The sequence below is a fragment of the Chiroxiphia lanceolata genome, chromosome Z (assembly GCF_009829145.1).
Source record: "Chiroxiphia lanceolata isolate bChiLan1 chromosome Z, bChiLan1.pri, whole genome shotgun sequence".
Lineage (NCBI taxonomy): Eukaryota > Metazoa > Chordata > Aves > Passeriformes > Pipridae > Chiroxiphia > Chiroxiphia lanceolata.
Window position 1 is genome coordinate 66,332,957 of NC_045671.1, and position 19,996 is coordinate 66,352,952.

The following is a 19,996-nucleotide window of genomic DNA, read 5'->3' on the forward strand; positions in this document are numbered from 1 at the left end:
TGAGGCATGACCTCACCACAATTAACATTTTCCTGAAGGGAGGCAGCGAAGGGAGAAGTGCTGATCTCCTCTCTCTGGTGACGAGTGATAGGACCCAAAGAAAGAGAACAAAGCTGCATCAAGGGAAGTTCGAACTAGTCATTCAGAAAAGGTTCTTCACTGAGAGGATGGTCGACCACTGGGACAAGATCCCCAGGGAAGTGTTCATGGCACCAAGTCTATGAGAATTCAAGGAATGTCTGAACAAAGCTGTTAGTCATACACTTTGGTTTTAAGTAGTCCTGCAAGGAACAAGAAGTTGGTCTCAGTAATCCTTATGGGTCCTTTCCAACTTGAGATGTTCTGTGATTCTTTGATTTCCTTTGCAGGGCAGCACAAAGAATCAGGAGACAAGCATGATCATCCTAACAGTGACTGCCAGTTTCCTAACAAGGTAAGATTAGAAGTGTATGAACACAGAATCACTGTGTTCATACAAGAATATCTGCTTGACCCAGAAAGACTGATGGTACCCTCCAGTACAGAGGAGCTGCACCTACCAGGAAGAATGCAGAAAGCTTTGAGCAGTGTGCCAGTCACACAAGATCATCTGCCACACTAAAATCATGTACAGTAACTGCAAATGAAGGAATTACAATTCTTGAAGAGAAAAATATATGCACCCCACTTCAGGGTCACTCAGGTGGTATATGGACAGGCTTGGGATCTTTCAGTTACCTGCCTTCCAAGTAAGGGAAGCACTTCTTTGATCACAGTCTGCGCCGTGCTATCCTTATTTACTCGTAGAGAAACATATGCCATTCCCACCCTAAGAGAAAAGAAATACTTATTTTAGGACAATCATTTGACCTATCCTGTGTGTACCTTTTTTACCTAGGTGTCAAATTTGCATTACTTGAAGAAAGTTGTTCACTGAGACTCATGGCAGATGCAGTATCAGTGCTACAGACAAGAAAAGACTTTCATCTCAAGGAACTGGTAATTACAATTGTAGCACTGCAAATTAAGTTTCCTCTTATACACAAAATTACCTTCAAGTCTTTCACAAAATTTGACAGTGTAGTTGCAACAGCAAACTGAACAAATGGTAAAATCCGATCGATCCCACAGCTCTTCAGAAATGGAAAGGTCACCACACCATTTTGTTTTCACTGCCAAATATGCTTAAAATTTATACTGTCTCAGTGGCAAACGGAACAGTTATTTTTTTCCTTTTTTTTCCCCCCTAATCTCACATGGGAACTTACACTGTAGTTCTTCCTACTTCATATTTCTTAAAAAAAAATCAATCAATTTTTCAAGTGACAAGTGCATATCATCATTTGTTTACAGATATAGTTTAATGTGAAGTTGCATCTTCCTGACCAAATACATGAAAATAGTACTGCAGAAGCTGTACACTATGTTCCATGCCTGTAAAGAAACCCAAGAGTTTCCAGGCATGGAAATGAATAATATGCATATTACTCATTCAGAGAAATGAACAGAAGGATCCTGAAATACAGAAAAGTAAACTACATTCTCTGCTATACTTCTGCAGCTTCAATAACTGAAACAAACAGGGCTAGACTACGGCAGACAAATGTAGCCAAGCAGCATAGCCTTGTGATCAAGTAGGAAAATACTCACTTTAGCCAGGCAGGATAAATTCTGATCACTTCCTCGTCCTTTGGTTTGGCTCTGATGATCCAAGCTTCAGGGACGGATTCTCGGAATACTGAGCCCAAGTTGCTGTCCTCTGCAGCATCGTTCCTGTTGATAACATCATCAGAGAGCAGCACCTGCTGCGTGAAGGTCTGCAGCTCGTACTCCTGCTGGTCATCATTTATATAGTACGCCCTCAAAGCAGCCTCCTAAAACACAGCAAGATAAATTAACATTTACTTGAAAAGACACCATTAAGAAATGTGTAGCCACAGACATTTATAAATACCTTATTTGTGAAATGGACCTTTAATGCATGTTTTAAGCTCAGAGCTGTAGATAAACAGCAATGGCAAAAAAACAAAACAAGAGTGAAGTTTTGAAAACAAATTTTAGTGAACGTGAAAAAAGAAAACTTGAGATATCAATGGATCTGAACACAGTCCACAGTATTTTTGGCAAATGATAGTCATTTTAAAACCAGATGTAAAAATTCAGCACCAGTAAAGCTACACTTGCTGCATACAAGATTTACTGCACAAGGAAAATGGTAAATTACATTTGATCGTGCCCAACTCTGCCTACTCAATCTTTTTGCACTAAGGGGATATAGAAAATTAGAGAGTTTCTCAGCCACAAGTCTGCCCTGAACACCTCTGAAGGGGAAAAGTAAGATCTGTCCTTGCAAGATGCATGCAGTCACAGGAATTTTACATCCATGCCCATGCCTGCAGCACCTCTGCTAACACAGATGCTGCAGTCAATACAGCTCAGTAACTCACCTGTGAGAACTGGTATTAAAAGCAGCTGCCTGATAAAATGTGCTTGAAAGGCAAGCAGCACTCCTAAATAAGTGTTTTCAGCCCTCTGCACAGTTTTCCTTTAAGATCTTAGACATGCAGAACACTACACTCCATTTTCAAAATTCCTCTTGATTTTCAGCACGGCATCACGATAAAAATCCTAATGACCTTTAGTTTTAAACTGTCAGAATTCTGAAGTAATAAATTCTCCAGAATACTCTTCCAAGTCCTTTATGACTTTGAGGCCTCAGCATGCCCAGTTCTCCTGTGCACCACCCCATTCCCTCTCCAGGCTTTATTTCTGCACAGTGTGGGGTCTCTGCCTAGTCCAGCAAATTACGATCTGTACAGTACACCTGATTTAGTACTGAGTAATTTTTCCACCCCAGATGGAGCAGTGGGGAAAAACCAGTGAGTGGCCAGTATGTGATCAATAATTCATTACTTTCACAGCCAAGGAGCAGAGATAACTATAGTATGCTTCAGTGTTCACAGCTGATTAACTCAAGTGCAATATTGGTGGCTGTCCAGGATAAACAACAAACCACTAACTACTATAGTAAAGGAGCAAGATCCAAGGAGCTGGTTATCCAGTATTGCTCACATCAGTAGTATCAGACTTCACAGTCACACAAGGAAGCAGAATGACTGCTTAAAATGTGATGTACTGTGGTCCCCATTATACTAGAGATGTGTAAGCCACTATTTCTTCAGATGCTCTAAAATAAGAGCACTACATGAAGACATTAATTACACTGTAATAAGATAGTTCATTTACAGATTTTCTTGGTTTTGATTTAGATTTGTAAAACTGTTAGCTTCTGACTAACATGTAATCATATGCCCCTTTATCACATTGGAATATTGACCTGCACCAGGTATCTTACCACAACTTCTTCATTTTTTGCAATCCTTGGAACTGAAATCAGTCGAAATTGATTGCGTTTCACCGCATCATTCCCATCAAATATCTTCAATGTTTGTTTACCTAAATGGAAACAATTACTGTATTTCAATAACATACCCATGAATCATAAAGCTACCTGAATAGAAAGGGTACAATGGAACTACTAAAAATCTGCTTTTAACCCATTGAAATGTTTTTGCTTGACAAGCTTTGAGGCTGAATATTTTCATTTCTTTTTGTTACTGTTCATTTAAAACATGGGTAAATTCACAGAGGAAAGAGGGAAGAGTATTTCAAGTAACTATAGTTTTATCCTGGCTTTTGCTGTAAGTGCTTACATATAACTATACTGTTTATGTTTCCACTTCTTCATCCTCATCATTCAAGACTGAATTTATAACTGACCAGTTGAACAACTTGAAGACCAAGACACAGTGCCATCCCCTTCAGAACAGCTCCCAAAGCACTGACAGTTCTGAGAGCATGCTTCTGAATAAAGTCCTTAAAATAGCTGGTTAAGTGTACAGGTAACAGGAGAAAACACAGGGACAACTGAAAATCTAGAAGAAAGAAGGTACAGCAAATGAACTTCAGCCCTTTGCTGTCTTTCACTTCACTAAAGCTTTATCAAGTCCATGCTCAAGCCGTCGAGCACAGGTTGTTGCACAGACATCTCTGAAAGGGTGAAGAGTGAAGGATTTCAGGTTCACCTTTGAGAAAGATGAGTTATGACTCAGTCAGCTGTATGACAAAGTCTCTCTCTTACTTAAGTGACTATTTTAAGAGCAATAGCAAAGTGCAATCAAATTCTCAAAGAACAGGAAGCTTTTGAGAGGTTTTAGGAACAAATGAATATTACTAGTCCATTACATGTGTCCTTACCACTTGTATGTGGAAAGGAAAGCAAATTAACCAATCGAGATCAAAAAGGAGACTTCATGAAGACAGACCTTGTGTCCTCTCCTGATCACATCTTTATGAAGATACCTGATAAAATGCTCAGTTTTGCTTGTTCTTTGCAGGTTTCTCTCCCCAGAGAGCTCATGCTTTACAGCAGACATGACTATTCTTCACTGACAGAATCTGCCCTTCTTATTGCAGTGTTGGACTGAGCTGTTAACAGAAGTCACTCTTTGTATATATAGCACAATGTTACAGACTATGATATCATCATAAATCTGTACACCTGCATTCTTCACAAAGTAATAAAATCACTAGAAGCTATCACTTGCAGTCTTGAGATGTTAGAAATATTAAGTGAAAGCCTCGTACACCAGCTGCAATGCCTACATGACTGGTTAATCATGCAGTCTGTTAACACGGTAAAGGAGATCCATTACATGCTGGAGTCTACTTTCTTACAGCTTGGAAATACTTTGTAGTACAGAATAAAATACTTTTCCTCTCAAATAACATCGGTATTTAGGTTCAATGGAACACATGAGCCAACTACCATTTGCCATAGAAGGATTAAAAAGGAGAGTTGCAACTGGCAGAACAAAACCACCAAACCACCCCTGAACCGATGGCTGAAGAAAGCAAGCAAGACACCCAGGCAGAAATGTGCATCATGGGGTACCTCAATGCTGCAGTGACAGGGTATGAGGCAAGACTGCAGTGAACAACTACTTTGCAAGGACACTTCAGTGCTACCCTTCTTGAACCACCTGAATGCACACTGTGTCTAATCTTATTCCTGTTTTGGTGCACATTCTGCAACTTCAGTCACTCGAAAGCAGACACCACAGAACTAAAGGTTCATCTAATACTACGTTTGAAAGCAGTCCTTTTAAAATGAGATTAACCCTCAAAGAAAAATCCTGCTACCTTAATTCTCATGACACTTATGTCTCTTTATTTTGAGATGTGAAAGCTACACTTGGACTTCTTTTTCTGTGTAGACTCGTTCACTTCTTATGGTCTTTCTTCATTAACAATTCCACTGGGCATGGCACAATGTGTGTACAAGGATGTTCTCACTAGGTAACAAAGTGAGAACATTGTGCCATGCCATTACACAGCAAAGTAGTCATCAGTGCAGCCTCCCATCCTCCAAAGTCTTCTTAGTCTCTCCTGGGACAAAACTGGCTAGGTTGATTAGTCTAGTGAAAGATGTCCCTATCCATGGCAGGGGGGTTGGAACTAGATGATCTTTAAGGTCCCTTCCAAACCAAATAATTCTATGACTCTACTATATTATTCAAAACCTTACTGAACATGACAAACTGCTCTGATTTGCCCTGCTTGAGCAACGTCCAACCTCAGCCATGCTGTGACTCTTTAAAGGGAAGCCCATACAACGGATACATGCACAAAGAAAAACAGATAGACAAAACCAGAATAAATAAAATTACAGAATCATAAAATAGCTTGGGTTGGAAGGGGCCTTCAAGCGTCATCTAGTACATACACTCTGACATGGACAAGGACATCTTTCACATTACTCAGAGCCCCATCCCACCTGACCATAAACAGTTCCAGGAATGGGGCACCTACACCTTCTCTTGGTAACCTGTCCCTGTCTCACTATCCTTATAATAAAAAATTTCTTTCTTATGTCCAATCTAAAACCGTCTTTTACTTTAGAATGGTTGCCCCTTGCCTTGTCAGTACAGGCCCCAGTAAAAAATCTCCATACATCTTTCTTATAAGTCCCCTTTAAGTATTGACAGGCTGCAATAAGGTGCCCCTAGAGCCTTCCCTTCTCCAGGCTGAACCACCCCAGCTCTCTTAGCCTCTCTCTTAGCTCTTAGAGGGGGTGTTCCATCCCTCTAATGATCTTGGTGGTCTCCTCTGGACTCACTCTGACAGGTCAATGTCCTTCCTGTGCTGAGGATCGCAGAGATGGATGCAGTGTTCTAGGTGGGGTCCCATGAGAGTGGAACAGAGGGGTGGAATCCCATTCCTTGTCCTGCTGGCCATGCTGCTTTACATGCAGCCCCAGATGCAGCTGGCTTCTTGGGCTGCAAGTGCACACTGTTGAGTTGCATTCAATTTTTCATCCTCCAGCACCCCAAAGTCCTTCTTGGCAGGGCTGCTCTTGATCCCTTCATCCCCCAGCCTGTACTGATACAGTGCAGCACCTTGCAGTTGTCCCAATTGTTGAACTTCATGAGGTTTGCATGTGGGCCCACTCCTCAAGCCGGTCAAGGTCCCTCTGTATGGCACCTCTTCCCTCTGGTGCACCCTCACCACTCAGCTTGGTGTCATCCACAAACTTACTAAGGGTGCACTCAATCCCACTATTTGTCACTGATGAAGATATTAAACAGTCTGGTCCCGGCATAGGCCCTTGAGGCCTATTTGTTTCTGTTTTTCTCTTGGACATTGATATGAAAGCACAAAGGGTTTAAGCAGGAAGGAAAACAGCTAGATCCTACAGAAATTCAAATTGAAGGGCAAAAAAAAAAATTCCTGTCTTTCTACACAGTATCTACAACATTACAGATCTTTGGGCTTCTGGTTGTGCAGGTTTACTTCTGGCCCCTGTCAAGAAGAATGACCTTTGGAAGCACAGCTCTAATTTCTTCTTTACAGTATGACTATTCCCTCAGTACTCTTGAAAGCAGTTATCTGAAACTTTTTATGTCTGTTTAAGGAAAATAATTACAGAATTTTCCGTGTGCAATGTACTCTCTTTACAGCAATGGAAATGAATAATGCTACTGGAGAAGTGAGTTTGGGACATATGGTATGACACACTGTGACTTTTAAAGTATTTTTGTTAATATGAAAAGTAGTATTACCAGTTGAATTTGGATTTTCAGTTCTCCAGTTATCTATGCAGTGGTTGCTTCTGCCAAATTCTTTTTAGTCACAATATAAGGAAGATTTAAATACCATCAACTTTTACTTCTAAAGTACCCTTGAAACTCTACTGCCATTCCATTGAGACTATAGCATGCCTCAGTCCTCTGAAGATCCACCCCTCTAAACCTTGCTAGATTTATGCCAGACGAAGTAAAAATCTTTCAGAAACAGATTTTTGCCAGAGTGATCACCATGGTAACTGTAGCATAGACAAACTTTAACAAAGACACACTGTGTCCTGTGTGACCTTCTTTAGAGCTAACACAACTTGAAAAAACACAGCAAACAGTGGTTACTGACAGCACAATTGATGTTCTGAGTATGGACTTTAATAACATTATCAAAATCTCCACTGTTATCTCTAGCAATCCAGAGGGTAGACAACCATCTGAGAATAAAAACATTCATCCAAGTTCTAGTATATGTTTTCATTCGAAGTGCCTTTGTAGTCTGCTCTTATGAGATACTAGCTGGCATGAGAGAATCCCTAGCAATTTTAACTGGAGAATTTTTTATGAGTTCTCTGTGTCTTAAGGCCAGTCGAATGTTTCAAAAAGCTGGCTTGACTCTTATATATAAAACTGGTGTACAAGGAGAAGTTTAGATCTACAGAGCAGTAGTAGTGTCCTAAGCTCAAGCACACTCCTTAGCTAAATACACATTTATGCTCAGCCCTGTTTCCTTAAGGTAATCTGGTATCCATCACACAAAACAGAAATCATGTTCAACTTTGCCACTGTCCTCCTCACAAGGGACACTTTTACTGCAACCTGATGAAAGATGGCTTGCTTGCACACGAGCTTCTGGGAACACATTAACAAAAGAACAAACAGCTAAATACTGCAACTAGTCACGTAGAAAGACACTTCCCCACTGAAGTGGGGATGTGAAGAGCACATCCAACACATGTAAGCCAAGGGGTGTCTCATGCCACCCTGATTTGTCTAACTAGCCTTGGCAAGAAGATCAACTATAACCACTTCTAAAGTTAGATAAGGATTTTTCTTCCACCTGTTGCAATTTTTAAATATTAGAAAATGATCCAATTACAGACATGAAGTCTACATACCCCTACTTAGTATATATATTAAAAATAACAAACCCAGGCTAATATGCAACAGATGCACATATCAAATTTTGGTATTTAAAGGAGTTACTCCCTGTTTTGCAATACTGACACTTCACTGGTAAGTGTCTTATCTTTTCCTGTTGGATTAGACTACACAGTATCAGGACTTTCTCCTGAAAAACACATTAATTTCTTTTTACCATGTGATACTGAGCTGAAAATAACCTATTATTCATGCTTTTCAAGGGGAAAATAACCACAAAAGGTCAACTTCAGGCATAATTTGCCAAATTACGGAATTTGATTTTGGAGGCTAAGATACCAAGTCTTCCTGGGAAAAGCATAAACAGCATTTGAGTCCAAAGTTCATGTTCCCTTTGACTTCCAAATCACCACAGACAGGACATGGCTTCTGAAAAGACTTATTTGTGGCTTGAGACTGAGACAGGAAAACGATGCAGTCCTGAATATTTTTGCCATTGAAGAAAGCTAGAGGTCTACACCAAACCTATTGGTGAAAATCACTCTTAAAAGACTAAATTCTAGCAACACAGCTTAACAAGAACCATTCTTCCAACAAAAACTTCTGTTATCCACACGCTTTCTGCTCTCCTTCTCTACTGCTGCTTCATATTACAACAGTGGACTAACAAATTTTGGTTTATTTCAGTATTAGTATTCATAAGCTACAAGGCAGCATTAAGCTTTTTAAGAACTGTGTATTTTTTCTCTTATTGGCCTTGAAGACAGTCTTTCAGAATCCTAGGTTCTTGATTTCTCCAGCTCTTTATCTTCCAGGAGAGCTATTTGCAGGTGTCTCCCTTCTCTTAACTTGTTTTCATGAGCAGCTCAAATTCCCCTATTTTCAAGACAATTTTGAAGCACAAATCTGCATTAACAGCCATCCTCACACTCTGGTTGCCACTTCTTCATCCTTCTCCTCTTGCTTTTTAGAGCTTCTGCAAGCATCTGCCATATGTATCACCACTCGATCTGGTTTCACCAGCTTCAAATCCACTCAAATCATGTTTCAGAGAAAAATGTGACATGTTCAGTTATCTGTAAGCAGTCAGAGCAGAACACACTGACCCTTTTTATGAAAGCTGAACATTTTCCCAAGTATCTTTACAGGGAAAATCCCTCCCCATATGCTGTCTTTCCTTCTTCCAGAAAACAGTTTGTTCCTGCTTGCAGGTCTACAGTGAAGGTCTCCTCTGCGCTGTCAGCAGGTTTGAGATAAGACATAAGCAAGCTCTAAGCCAGTGACTTGGGTCTATCTAACACAAAACCATTTTATCTCTCACTTGTCAGGGCAAAACTGAGGCTGTGGAAGGACGTGCTGTGAGACCTATGTTTGCTGACAACACTGCAGTCCCCATTTCTTCCCTCAAAGAGATTCCTCTAAAAACCTCCTCCAGAACGGGTTTTCTCTGGATGGCTGAATTTTGTCCTGTGTAAGACAGACACTCACTGCATCGGACAGTTCACATGGAGCCAGTGAGTGCTGAGAGACTCACAGGGCAGGGAGAGTCCTTTTCCAAACCTGCTCCATGCACCTATTAAATCTATGTTAATTTTGTGCTTTTGGTTTCAGTATCTTGGTAGACTAAATTTCATGGCTGATTTAGCATACTTAAGCTCCCAAAATTAAAATTTAGGTCTTTTAACTTTTAGACTTCACTCAACAAGCCTATTACAACAGCAAGAAACAAAAGGGAATGCAGACCACTAATTCAAATCTTCTTCCAGTATTAGTCTACAGGCTTTGCACCCTTTTCTACTGGCTTCTTTCCTATGGAAAAAGCATATCAATATTTACATATCAATATTATTCAATTTCTTCTGACTTGTTTTTCACTATTTTTAAAAATATGCACCCCTAAAACACAAAGAGCTGGAATTAAGAAAAACTACAATATTCTGGACTATAACTGAGTTCAGGCACTCCCGAGGGAGAGCATGGTAACATCGCAAAAGATGTGGCAAAGGTACTGAGTCAACACACAGAAGTTAATGAGCAGCTTCCTCTGGACTCCTATTATACAAATGTAACAAAATGTATAATATTTATTATCTAGAGACAGGTGGAAGAGGTCCAGCCCACTACAACCATGTCACTCGTGTTTAATTTGATAGGCTATGACTTCATACACACAGACAGGCACAAAAGCACAATAGCTACAAGGTGACCCCTAATAACTTTATCAGTTAAGTTATCAGAGAAGCCTTGTCCTGAGCTGACTCAAGGTCCTCAATCCCATGGTCTGGGGGTGGCACTCCCCAGATGAGTCCACAGGGGAAGTTCTGGGAGTCACCTCACTGACCAAGGAGGTTGCTCAGGTGGTAGGGCTACATGAGATGCCTATGAAAAGCATTCTGGTGTGGCATTAAGAGTTGTTAGGGGAAGTTTAGGAGAGGAAACAAAGCCAGGGGAAATGAGAGATCAAGGTGATTTGGGAAAGAAGTATGGGAAAATACTGGGATAAGGAGATAAAGGAAGCTGGTCACATTTAAAGATGTTGCTCATTGGTACTGCATGGTAACTGCCTTGCATCTGATCACCAGAGTCTGTCCTATCATTAAATGCTATTTCTGACTCTTTTTGTCAGTATGGTTATTATTGAGCTTTCTAAATCATAGCAAAGTTACTGGGCTCTACATTGTCTTATGTTTTGTGAAAACGCATTAGGGGGAAGGAATATTTTTAATGTCACTGTTCTATTTAAAACACAACTAATGGCTTTACACAAGCCTTGAAAATGTACCATCTACTGCTGTTTTCTCCAGTCCAAAGACAGACAGTGTATATGAACAAATGACATACTGAAGTTTGTATCCTTCCCCAAATTTTCACATCTTTCCCCTTCTTTTGGGAAGGCTAAACTAAAGTTGAATTGACCTGTACTAGTACTTTCAATCAATCCAGCTGAATATCTGGATACTTAATTTGCTCTCTTTGACAGTCAATAGGGAAATAGGCTTAATTGTTGAAATGTCAAAGTCCTCACACTCAACCACTTAAGCCACTCAAAACACTGGAAAAAGTGAAAGTTTCTTAGATAAACTGCAGTTAGTCAGAGCCTCTTCCCACAACAAGGAAGCATGGTGGTGAATCATTATTTAGAATCATTAAGAGACACCGGTTTCAAATTTTAAAAAGTGAAATAAGAGGATGCTTGAGATCACTTCCATAACTGAATTATTTACTGAGCTGATTTTTTTTTTAAATCCAGATAGCATTTGCACAATTAGCCTCCTAATTTTGTAAGAACTTTAGGATTAAAAAAAAAATTAATATTTATTGATTTGAAATTTCCTTTTTTTACAACAATCCATGCAGCTACATTAGGTAGCAAGCACCATGTTGTTCTAGTTACTAATATGCATATGGGGGTAGGATGCCCCTAAATTGTGGTTTTACTTCATTTCCTGAAAACTAGGAGTTTGGCTGATACCAACCCCAGGCAGCTCTGCAGAGTTGTTTAAGACTTTAACCAAACAGGAAGCAACTAGCCCGTCTCAATCCTGATTACTGCAACATGCCCAACCAAAAAAAAAAAAAATAATCCACCTGGAGTCTTTAGTAAGATTTGGATCCAGTAATTCTAAAAGCAAAAGGCTTTGAAAAGACATGCTGTCTGCCCTTTAAATTAGTTGCTTATCTCTACAGATTGTTAACATCACATTTTCTTTCTTCAGTTACCAAGGTGAGAGAAATGACTTCTTTGTCAGGATAATAAACAGATTATCAATTATGCCCATCTACCAGTTGAAAATAGCAGTAAGATATTTGTAAGGCCTTGGATAAATGTGTTGGACTAAAACTTTGGACCACAAATAAAACCTAGCATTAGAAAAACAGGCATTTAATATTTTGTCATAAGGCAATACAAGTTAAGAATATATGAATAAGGACTGGAATGGGTGACTATTCACCACTGACTAAAATTGTGCTTACTTGAGTCTGTTGAAATCTGGACATCTTTTGCTGATCCCTGTGTTGAACCATCAACATCATCATCTTCATCTGTGAAAACAGAAACATTTAAAGGAAGGATTTCTGTTAATCTGAACTACGGGGGAAGGAAAAGGTGTTTGTCATTTAAGGGCAATTTCCACCAAACAAGCTAGCACAAAAGGATTCAGACAGAAAAGCACACTTTCTTTTTCTACCTATAGTAATTAATACAATAAAAACAGCATTGAAAAACCCAAATCTGCATTGCCATGTAACTACAGTGAAGGCATACCTGAGATCCTCCAACGATTAGCTTTAATATTGCAACTACTGCATTTCATCCCTTTCTAAAGCTGCAATGTTTATTTATGACTGAAGTATATACGGTTTCCATTAAGTTTTCAATCACCAAATCAATCCAGGAACTGCAGTAACAGCCTTACAGTCAGAAATACAGGTGTAAGTAATTTCCACAACTGAGAAATAAATCTGCAGACACACAAAGAGGAAGAAATTGCTGCTCTTCAGAAGAGGACTTTGACAGCAGCTCATCACTCTCACTGAAAGGTGGGAGCTAACTTGTCAGCTAATAATGCACCCTGTAAAATTACACATAAAACGCTAAGATTAAAATAAACGCTATGAACATTTGCTTCTGAAGGTAACATGCTGACTACATTCTCATTCCTGACACTCAGGGCCATACAAGAAGGCCAGTGCAAATCCAAACATTATCAGTTTTTCTTCTCTAAGGGTAGCAGTAGCATGCAACACAAGTCAACTTGGTGTGCTTATCATATAATGGTATTACCCACACCCACTGAAACTCCCAGTCAGTCTTGATTCGGATGCAGGCAAAGCTCTCAAAAGATATAAGGCAGGCAACACCCTCAAAAAAACTATGCCCTGCAGCTGAGGGAGAAAGCAGGAAATCAAAGCACAAAACAAGAATGAAATAATAAAATCAAATCAGTAAAGACAGATCTTCAGAGCAAAAGAGGTACTGGGGAAGTCAAAACACCAAAGCAGGGAAACCTTCAAAGAACCAGAATCACAGCATGTCAAGAAGGTTGCTAGGCAGGAGTCCTGACATCAGATAACTTACTGAACATTTATGTATTGCTTTAAGTGACTGCAAGAAAGACCAACCATAACGCTTCTGGGCTGGGGCTTTTAAAATAGAAAAGAAGTGTTGAAATACTTTCCCTGTTATAGCTGACAAACAGATCAAGTTTCAAATTGGAGAAAAATTTAGACAGTATGGGCTTGAAATACCCTGAAATAAAAGGAAGCTGAATGCCTTCTTGAATTTCACTTCAGACAAAATCAGGTTAAAAAAAGAGTAAGTAAATACAACAATAAGAAATCACTGCTCCTGGTTGCTCCCAACCCTCTTCTCAGTTTAGATGGGAAGAAGCTGACATGTTTTGTTACTCCTTCTCATTCAATCAGGATAGCAGGGATATGTATACTAACAGCATCTTGAAACTATTCCAGTGAAGTTCAATGACTTATTTTGAAATTCATTGAGATGGGAGTCAGATGTAGGAAGGGGAGATAACTACTCTACCATTGCTTCCCCTGGTAGTTCAAGAGTTTTGAAAAGCCTCTTACAGCACAGAGATGCTGGACATGAAGCTCAGCATTTATGCACTGGCAAAGGCAATCTGGACAAATGGTCCCCAGCAGGTCAAGGATGATGTATGTGCTCATTCACTGCATGGGACAAGGCAACTGGCACTTCCCGAACACCATTGTGGGAAGAGCTATGCCTGCAGCAGTTAACACATCCAGGCAACTGCCAACACTTGTTTGGTACCTCAGACTGGTCTTTTCAGGATAATCTGAGTGATGTCCTTTGTCAGAAGAACACCCTCTGAGCATGCCCCTTCTGAACAAGTGTGCTTCCACAACAGGTCCCACAGAAGTGCTAATTATTCTCCAACAGAGGAGCACCTTGCTCCCCTGAAACATCCCTAACAGGCACACAGTCTTTGAGATCTGTGATTTGCCACCCAGAGCCTATGCCTTCACTTGGAGAAACAGCAGCAATTCCTGGGGCAGCTGTCCTGAGCTGTTTCATGCTCAAAGGAGCATTCAAACACATCCTAACAGAGTGTTAGGGAGCTGCTGGACTCATGACACATCTCAGTAACTCAGCACGTGCCAGGAGCTAGAGGGTTTTTGGAAGAAAATGCATGTTCTGTGAACATGGGTAATGAGAAGGACCACGAGACCAGAGCACTGAGTTTCCTTGACACAGATGATGTGAGAATTAGTTTAAGACAATTCTTGGCTCCGCCTTTGAGGAAGAATCTGAGCAGAGAAAAAGACCATGTAGCGATGTATTTGGTGCTTTTGGTGTGGACCTGCAGACACTTTCAGACAGATCTCCAGCAGATGACTGAGAATGGCAAAACTCCAGCAAGGCTCAGTAGGACATGAATGGTGTAAAAGGAGTCACATGTGAAGACACTAGACCAGTACCTGTACATTCAAGGCCTAGGTGCTAAACTAATCATCACATACCATCATCAGGCAAGGAAAAACAGAACAAAACACTTTATGCACAGCAGACTGCAAGGCAGGTACCACACCACAAACATTACTCTTCATGCCTTGTGCTGAGTCACAGCTGTGGCCCACTGACCCTGATAAAAAGGAAGATGTCAAGTGCTGGGGGCAGCCACCATATTCACGTGGGTGCCATGGATCAGCAGCAGGAGGAAACGGGAGCATCCACATGGTTCAGCCCCTGCTCCCCTGGGTATCAGCAGCTGCTCCCTCCTGGGAGGTTGTTGCCCACTGGATGACAGGGAGCTGAGCCCAAGGGGCAGAAATTCTCACAGGCCACAGAAAAGAGATCTCGTGTTACGAAAGAGATCTTTCAGGGTGTCGCTGTATTATAACTGTGTTATATGCAGGGTGAGGATTATAAAAACTCATTCTGGCTTTCCAAATATGGTGGGTTTTATTTGCTTTGTTTTTTTTTTTCCTTCGTATCATATTAAATCACTGGAAATGGCACAAATTAAGTTAGTGAATATTTCTCCATTCCTATGTGTCTGCTTCTGACCACCAGTTAATGGCCACATTCTCTCCATTCAAATTACAAGACACACATTTTGACTAAAGAAATACAAAAAAATATTATTACTTTAAAAACCCTTGAATATAGATAACATAATCTCACATACTTAGCATGTAGCTTAAGTCCTGAAACGGAAAACCTTCTTCCATCACTTAAAATACTGAAGAAAGGGACTAGAAGGTGCTGCTATAACCTGGGTTCTTTCACTCAAGAAGCTCTGTATTAAACTGTTACTTAGAGGTGCTTTAAAAATTAAAAAGTGAGAAAGTTTAATTCTGACATATTAAAAGAGCATACCACTGTTTAAAAGATAAAATTAGTTAACATCAGAAAAATCATACCGAAAGACTATTTAAGAGGTTTGTGATTAACTTTTGTTAGTAATAATAACACATCTCTATCTTCACTTAAGCTTTGGGACACTTGCGAAATATCTAACAATAGACCTGAATCAAAGTTCAAAATGAGTCTTCCAGCAAAATCAAGCTCATCCAGACTGTTTAATTTCTGTTATTTCTTATGCTGGAAGCATTAAAACTCCATGACTTTCAAGTGGGTGCTGTACTTCACCTTCTCCCACTAGCAAGCAAATTCACTAACAAGAAAAATAAGTCACTGAAAAAAAACAATCCACAAAAGCAAACTAACGCCTCCTCTCTGCCTGGGCACTTTTGTAGATCCATTCAGTGTATCTGGGTCACACAGACCCAGGTCATGCAGTTTATGCAGAAACAGGACTCCTGCTATAGCTTCTGCACATGAGAACACATGGCTCTTGCTAGCAACCAGCTCCCCTCCCCAAAACCAAACCTATGTGTTCCAAGTAGAAATTTCAAGAGCAACCTGTCAGGTTGAGAAAAGCAGAGTTGAAAATATTTCATTTTCGTGAGTTATTATTTTGCCTACCTTTTATTTCCTTTCCGATTGTATTTAGGCACCAAAAAAAAAAGGCTTTACAAGAGCATAATAACCAAAATATAAATTGGAAAATACTTCAGTAACTGGAAAACACTTAAAAAAAATTCTCTCATTCTTAAAGAGCTGTTAAACATTCACTCTAGATGGCAGCAGAACATTACCCTGGCTAGACACATGATTTCATTTCAGCACAAAGATCTTAAAAGGACATATGCTTAATTCAAGAGACAAGTCAAAGTATCCGTATGCATGATATGACAAATAAGTGTAGCAACGATAACACAACACAAATTCTTCGATTTCAGCTTTTCACTTTCTGTGCACTCAGTGTTTCAAGAACAGTAAACAAATTGCCCTGCACCAGTAAAGAGAAGTTTCTGCTTTTTGCACACAGTGTGCATTTCAAAACCTCTAACCTGTCCATAAATAGCAAGAACTTATAGTATTGCCACAAAAGCCAGTAAAAATTAGCAACAATATGCTTCAGTGAATTACAACACTAGGTTAAATATACTCATCAGTTAGTTGCACTCAACGTTGAAATTTTTACCTGATTCAGTTTGCAAATTTTCCGATATTCGAAAACAGTGCAATTTGCTGAAGTTGCGAGAAAATAATTGCACACAACTTGGAGGAAGAATCATATTCCTTAATCTTCCAAAGGTACATTCTGGTGTGACAATTATGTAGCAAGCAGCATGAGCCTATAAATAACAGCATCAGTTAAGAACTTAAGTGATACACAAAGAAAGCAGATCTGTTTATAACAAAATATGACTGGAATTGCATAACTCAGGTTAGGACATACATAGATCTTTCGTTAATCGCTTTCATGAAATGAATGGCTCATTTTTTCACCCTAGATTTTCATTTGTTCATTTCAGTTTTTATATAACCAACAGTGGGAAGTCTTAATATGTGAAGAACTTTCAAGGATCACAAATCTGGTCTATCAAAAACTAAAGGTTTTTATACAGCAATATGGAGAAGTTTAAAGTTTTGGTCTCAAACTCTGAATCTTCCATTCCATATAGATATTTACGGGGGCAAATGGGAAAGGTGCACAGGTTAAACTGAATAGCTTGAAAACAGCAGTATCCTCTTACCCACTTGCAGATTCAGAGATAACAGTGTTTTAAGTTTTATTCCAAAATGTGACTGGCTGGTTTCTGCCTTTATACTGCTGCAAGATCTTCTGCCATTATTGAATACACTTACCTTCGTATCTATGGCCATATAGCATGTTACATTTGTTAGACTCTTCTCAAAGACAGTCCCTCCCACCTTGGAAATTATGAACCAGATTAAAATACAAACCCCACAACATTAAAAAAAAAATCAAATCATACCTGAAATAGTGAATAACCTCAGAGTTTTATTTTAAATTATTATTACATAGAGTACCTCATCTGGCATTAAGTGTCAAATTAATGATGTATTACATATACTTTTCAGTTCCCACCTCATCAGGCGTTGCTTTGCACTTTCATCAGATTTTAACACGAGGTGGTATTAAGTGGGTGGGCCAATTGTTATCTACACAGCACACTGTGTATCAGTATGTGAAAACCTGTGGCTTCCATGAAGATTATTGAAGTGCACCCTCACCTTGCACAGGAAATAGACATGTGTCATATGAACAGAAAAACACAGAAACTGATACTGACAACTTAAAAAAATCCCAACCACACAGGCTAAGACCTATTCTATACTGAAACATGATTAAACATATTAGAATGGTAAGTTTTTTCTTTGACCTTGCAGAATTTATGTGACTTGAAAGAAATTCTGAATTAACAAAGAAAAAGTGACTTCAGGCTTCTAAGCACAAATTCATATTGATTAGCCCCTGCTAAATTTTAATTCCACTGGATTTACATAAAGCTTAACTGCAACTTTGAGAGTTGCTCATTAAAATGACTGTGAGGAAGATTTTCCATCTAACACATAAATATATATATTTATATAAATTAAGTGTATTTACAAAGTGTACATGAAATATATTTATACAGTGTACAAATAAATTGTATCAAGTGTTTAGACAAGCACATGCACCTATATATATGGTTCCCACAAATACATGCAGCAGCACAACATACCAGGATGCCACACCATTCACATCTCATGCCAGAGAGCACCTCAGAAGACCCACAGGTTTTTTTGCAAACTTCACAACGAGCACTTGAAGAAAGATTTCCCTCTCTCCAGTGGTGGTGGTAAGTATCCTGAGGGAACACATCATGACTTAGCATTACATCAAACAGATACAGAAGCATCTTCAATCCAAGTTTAAAATCAGCAATTCAAACAGCTCTGAAGAAACAGTAACACAGACTAGAACATTAAGTTTTTCTCAAGATAAATAGGAATCTGAACAATCTCACATTTCGCCAAAAGAAGTTTGTTAACACTATCAGAAGCTTATCAAAGTGTTTTTTCTTCCTAGGTCACTAAAAAAAAAAATCCTTTAAAAAAATCCTGAAATATCAGTATTTTGCAGTATGTTACTGTAGGAAGGTAAGAAACTAGGCAGTTTTGCCTTGGTCAGACTGCAGGATGAGATAATGTTTGCCAGGGATGCAGTGCAGCCAACAGCTCAACACACAGAGAAAAAAAGAGTTCCATGCCAGCTTCTGCAATGCAAATTTTAATAGAAGATGTTTAATCTTTTTGAAATTTTTAATTGGGACATTGTATGTATTGCACAGACTTTTCAGCAAGGGTTCAAAAGCACAGAGAAAATATATCAGCATTTAAGTTCATTTCGCTGTCTGTGAGACATTCTGAAAGCATACATTTCCTTTGCCTGCCAATAAAAGTGCATTGATAACTGGCAGCATGCGAAAGACTCCCCCTCCTCTAGTCCAGGTTTTCACACCAAAAATGCATGACCACTTTGCCCTGCAGAGGCATCTGCACTTACGTGGTCCAGGTGCCCATCCTGGTGACACTGTCGACAGTCACTGCAAGCAAACAGGATACAGTCTGTGTGCACATGTAGCTCACAAACTAAAAGCATAAAAACAAGAAAACTTCCTTAGGCTGGAAACCACAGGGTTTTCCGCATCTCCTTCCTCCCTCCCTCCCTCCCTCATGGCCTCCATCTCTCCAATACTCCTCCGCTTTTTCATACCATACTTTCTCTCCTTCACGCTCTTTACATTCAGCAAAGATAGACAATAAAGAAGTTTATCAGCATTGTCCTGTGTGTTGCTCCACTTGCTCTGTGTTAGAAAGATGTAGCAAGTATAAGGAGAGGCTGAGCTAATTTTGCACATAAGAAGCACTTGTCATATTTCCTCCAACACAGAAAGTTAAATTTGTACAACTGCTTGGCTTTGTCTTGCAGTTCCCCAGGAACTGCTGCCTACTCCAATATAATTGTGCCTGAAGACTACTTTGATTTAACCAAATCCAAAAAAACACCAAATGATAGAAGCATTAACAGAATTATCTTTCTGCATCCAAATAACGTCAAGTCCTGACTACGAAACAACGGTCTTCCTGAATCAATATTCCGCTCCCTTTAGAAAGCCTCTTCCAAGCCCTGCTGCAGAGTAGGCAAGCACTTGATGAAAGAGTTCAAAGCAGCAGATGCTTTTCTGCTCTCCACCCCTGGAGCTGTTAGGGGCACAAGGAAACAAAAGACAAGGTATGTTTTAGTACCAGCCCCAGCAAAGCAAGGGGCGTGGTGCCAAAAGAGCAGGAAGGCTGTAGCCACCTCTCCTGCTCACAGCCATGGTCCACGGGAGACATGTCAGAGGTGAGATCAGCCATGGACCCACACGGCATTGTC

The 19,996-nt window shown here is 39.7% G+C and overlaps 1 protein-coding gene across 1 annotated transcript in view; it reads right to left on the minus strand.

The window, feature by feature from the left end:
• DGKQ (diacylglycerol kinase theta) overlaps window positions 1-19,996 on the minus strand; it is a 104,301-nt gene that overhangs the window by 27,648 nt on the left and 56,657 nt on the right. The window contains exons 6-12 of the mRNA XM_032676713.1: window positions 19,124-19,209; window positions 18,300-18,425; window positions 16,751-16,904; window positions 12,192-12,260; window positions 3,335-3,435; window positions 1,630-1,853; window positions 718-808 (exon numbers count right to left, since the gene is read on the minus strand). Of these exons, the coding sequence (XP_032532604.1) occupies window positions 718-808; window positions 1,630-1,853; window positions 3,335-3,435; window positions 12,192-12,260; window positions 16,751-16,904; window positions 18,300-18,425; window positions 19,124-19,209 (851 nt within the window). The remainder of the gene's footprint in view (window positions 1-717; window positions 809-1,629; window positions 1,854-3,334; window positions 3,436-12,191; window positions 12,261-16,750; window positions 16,905-18,299; window positions 18,426-19,123; window positions 19,210-19,996) is intronic.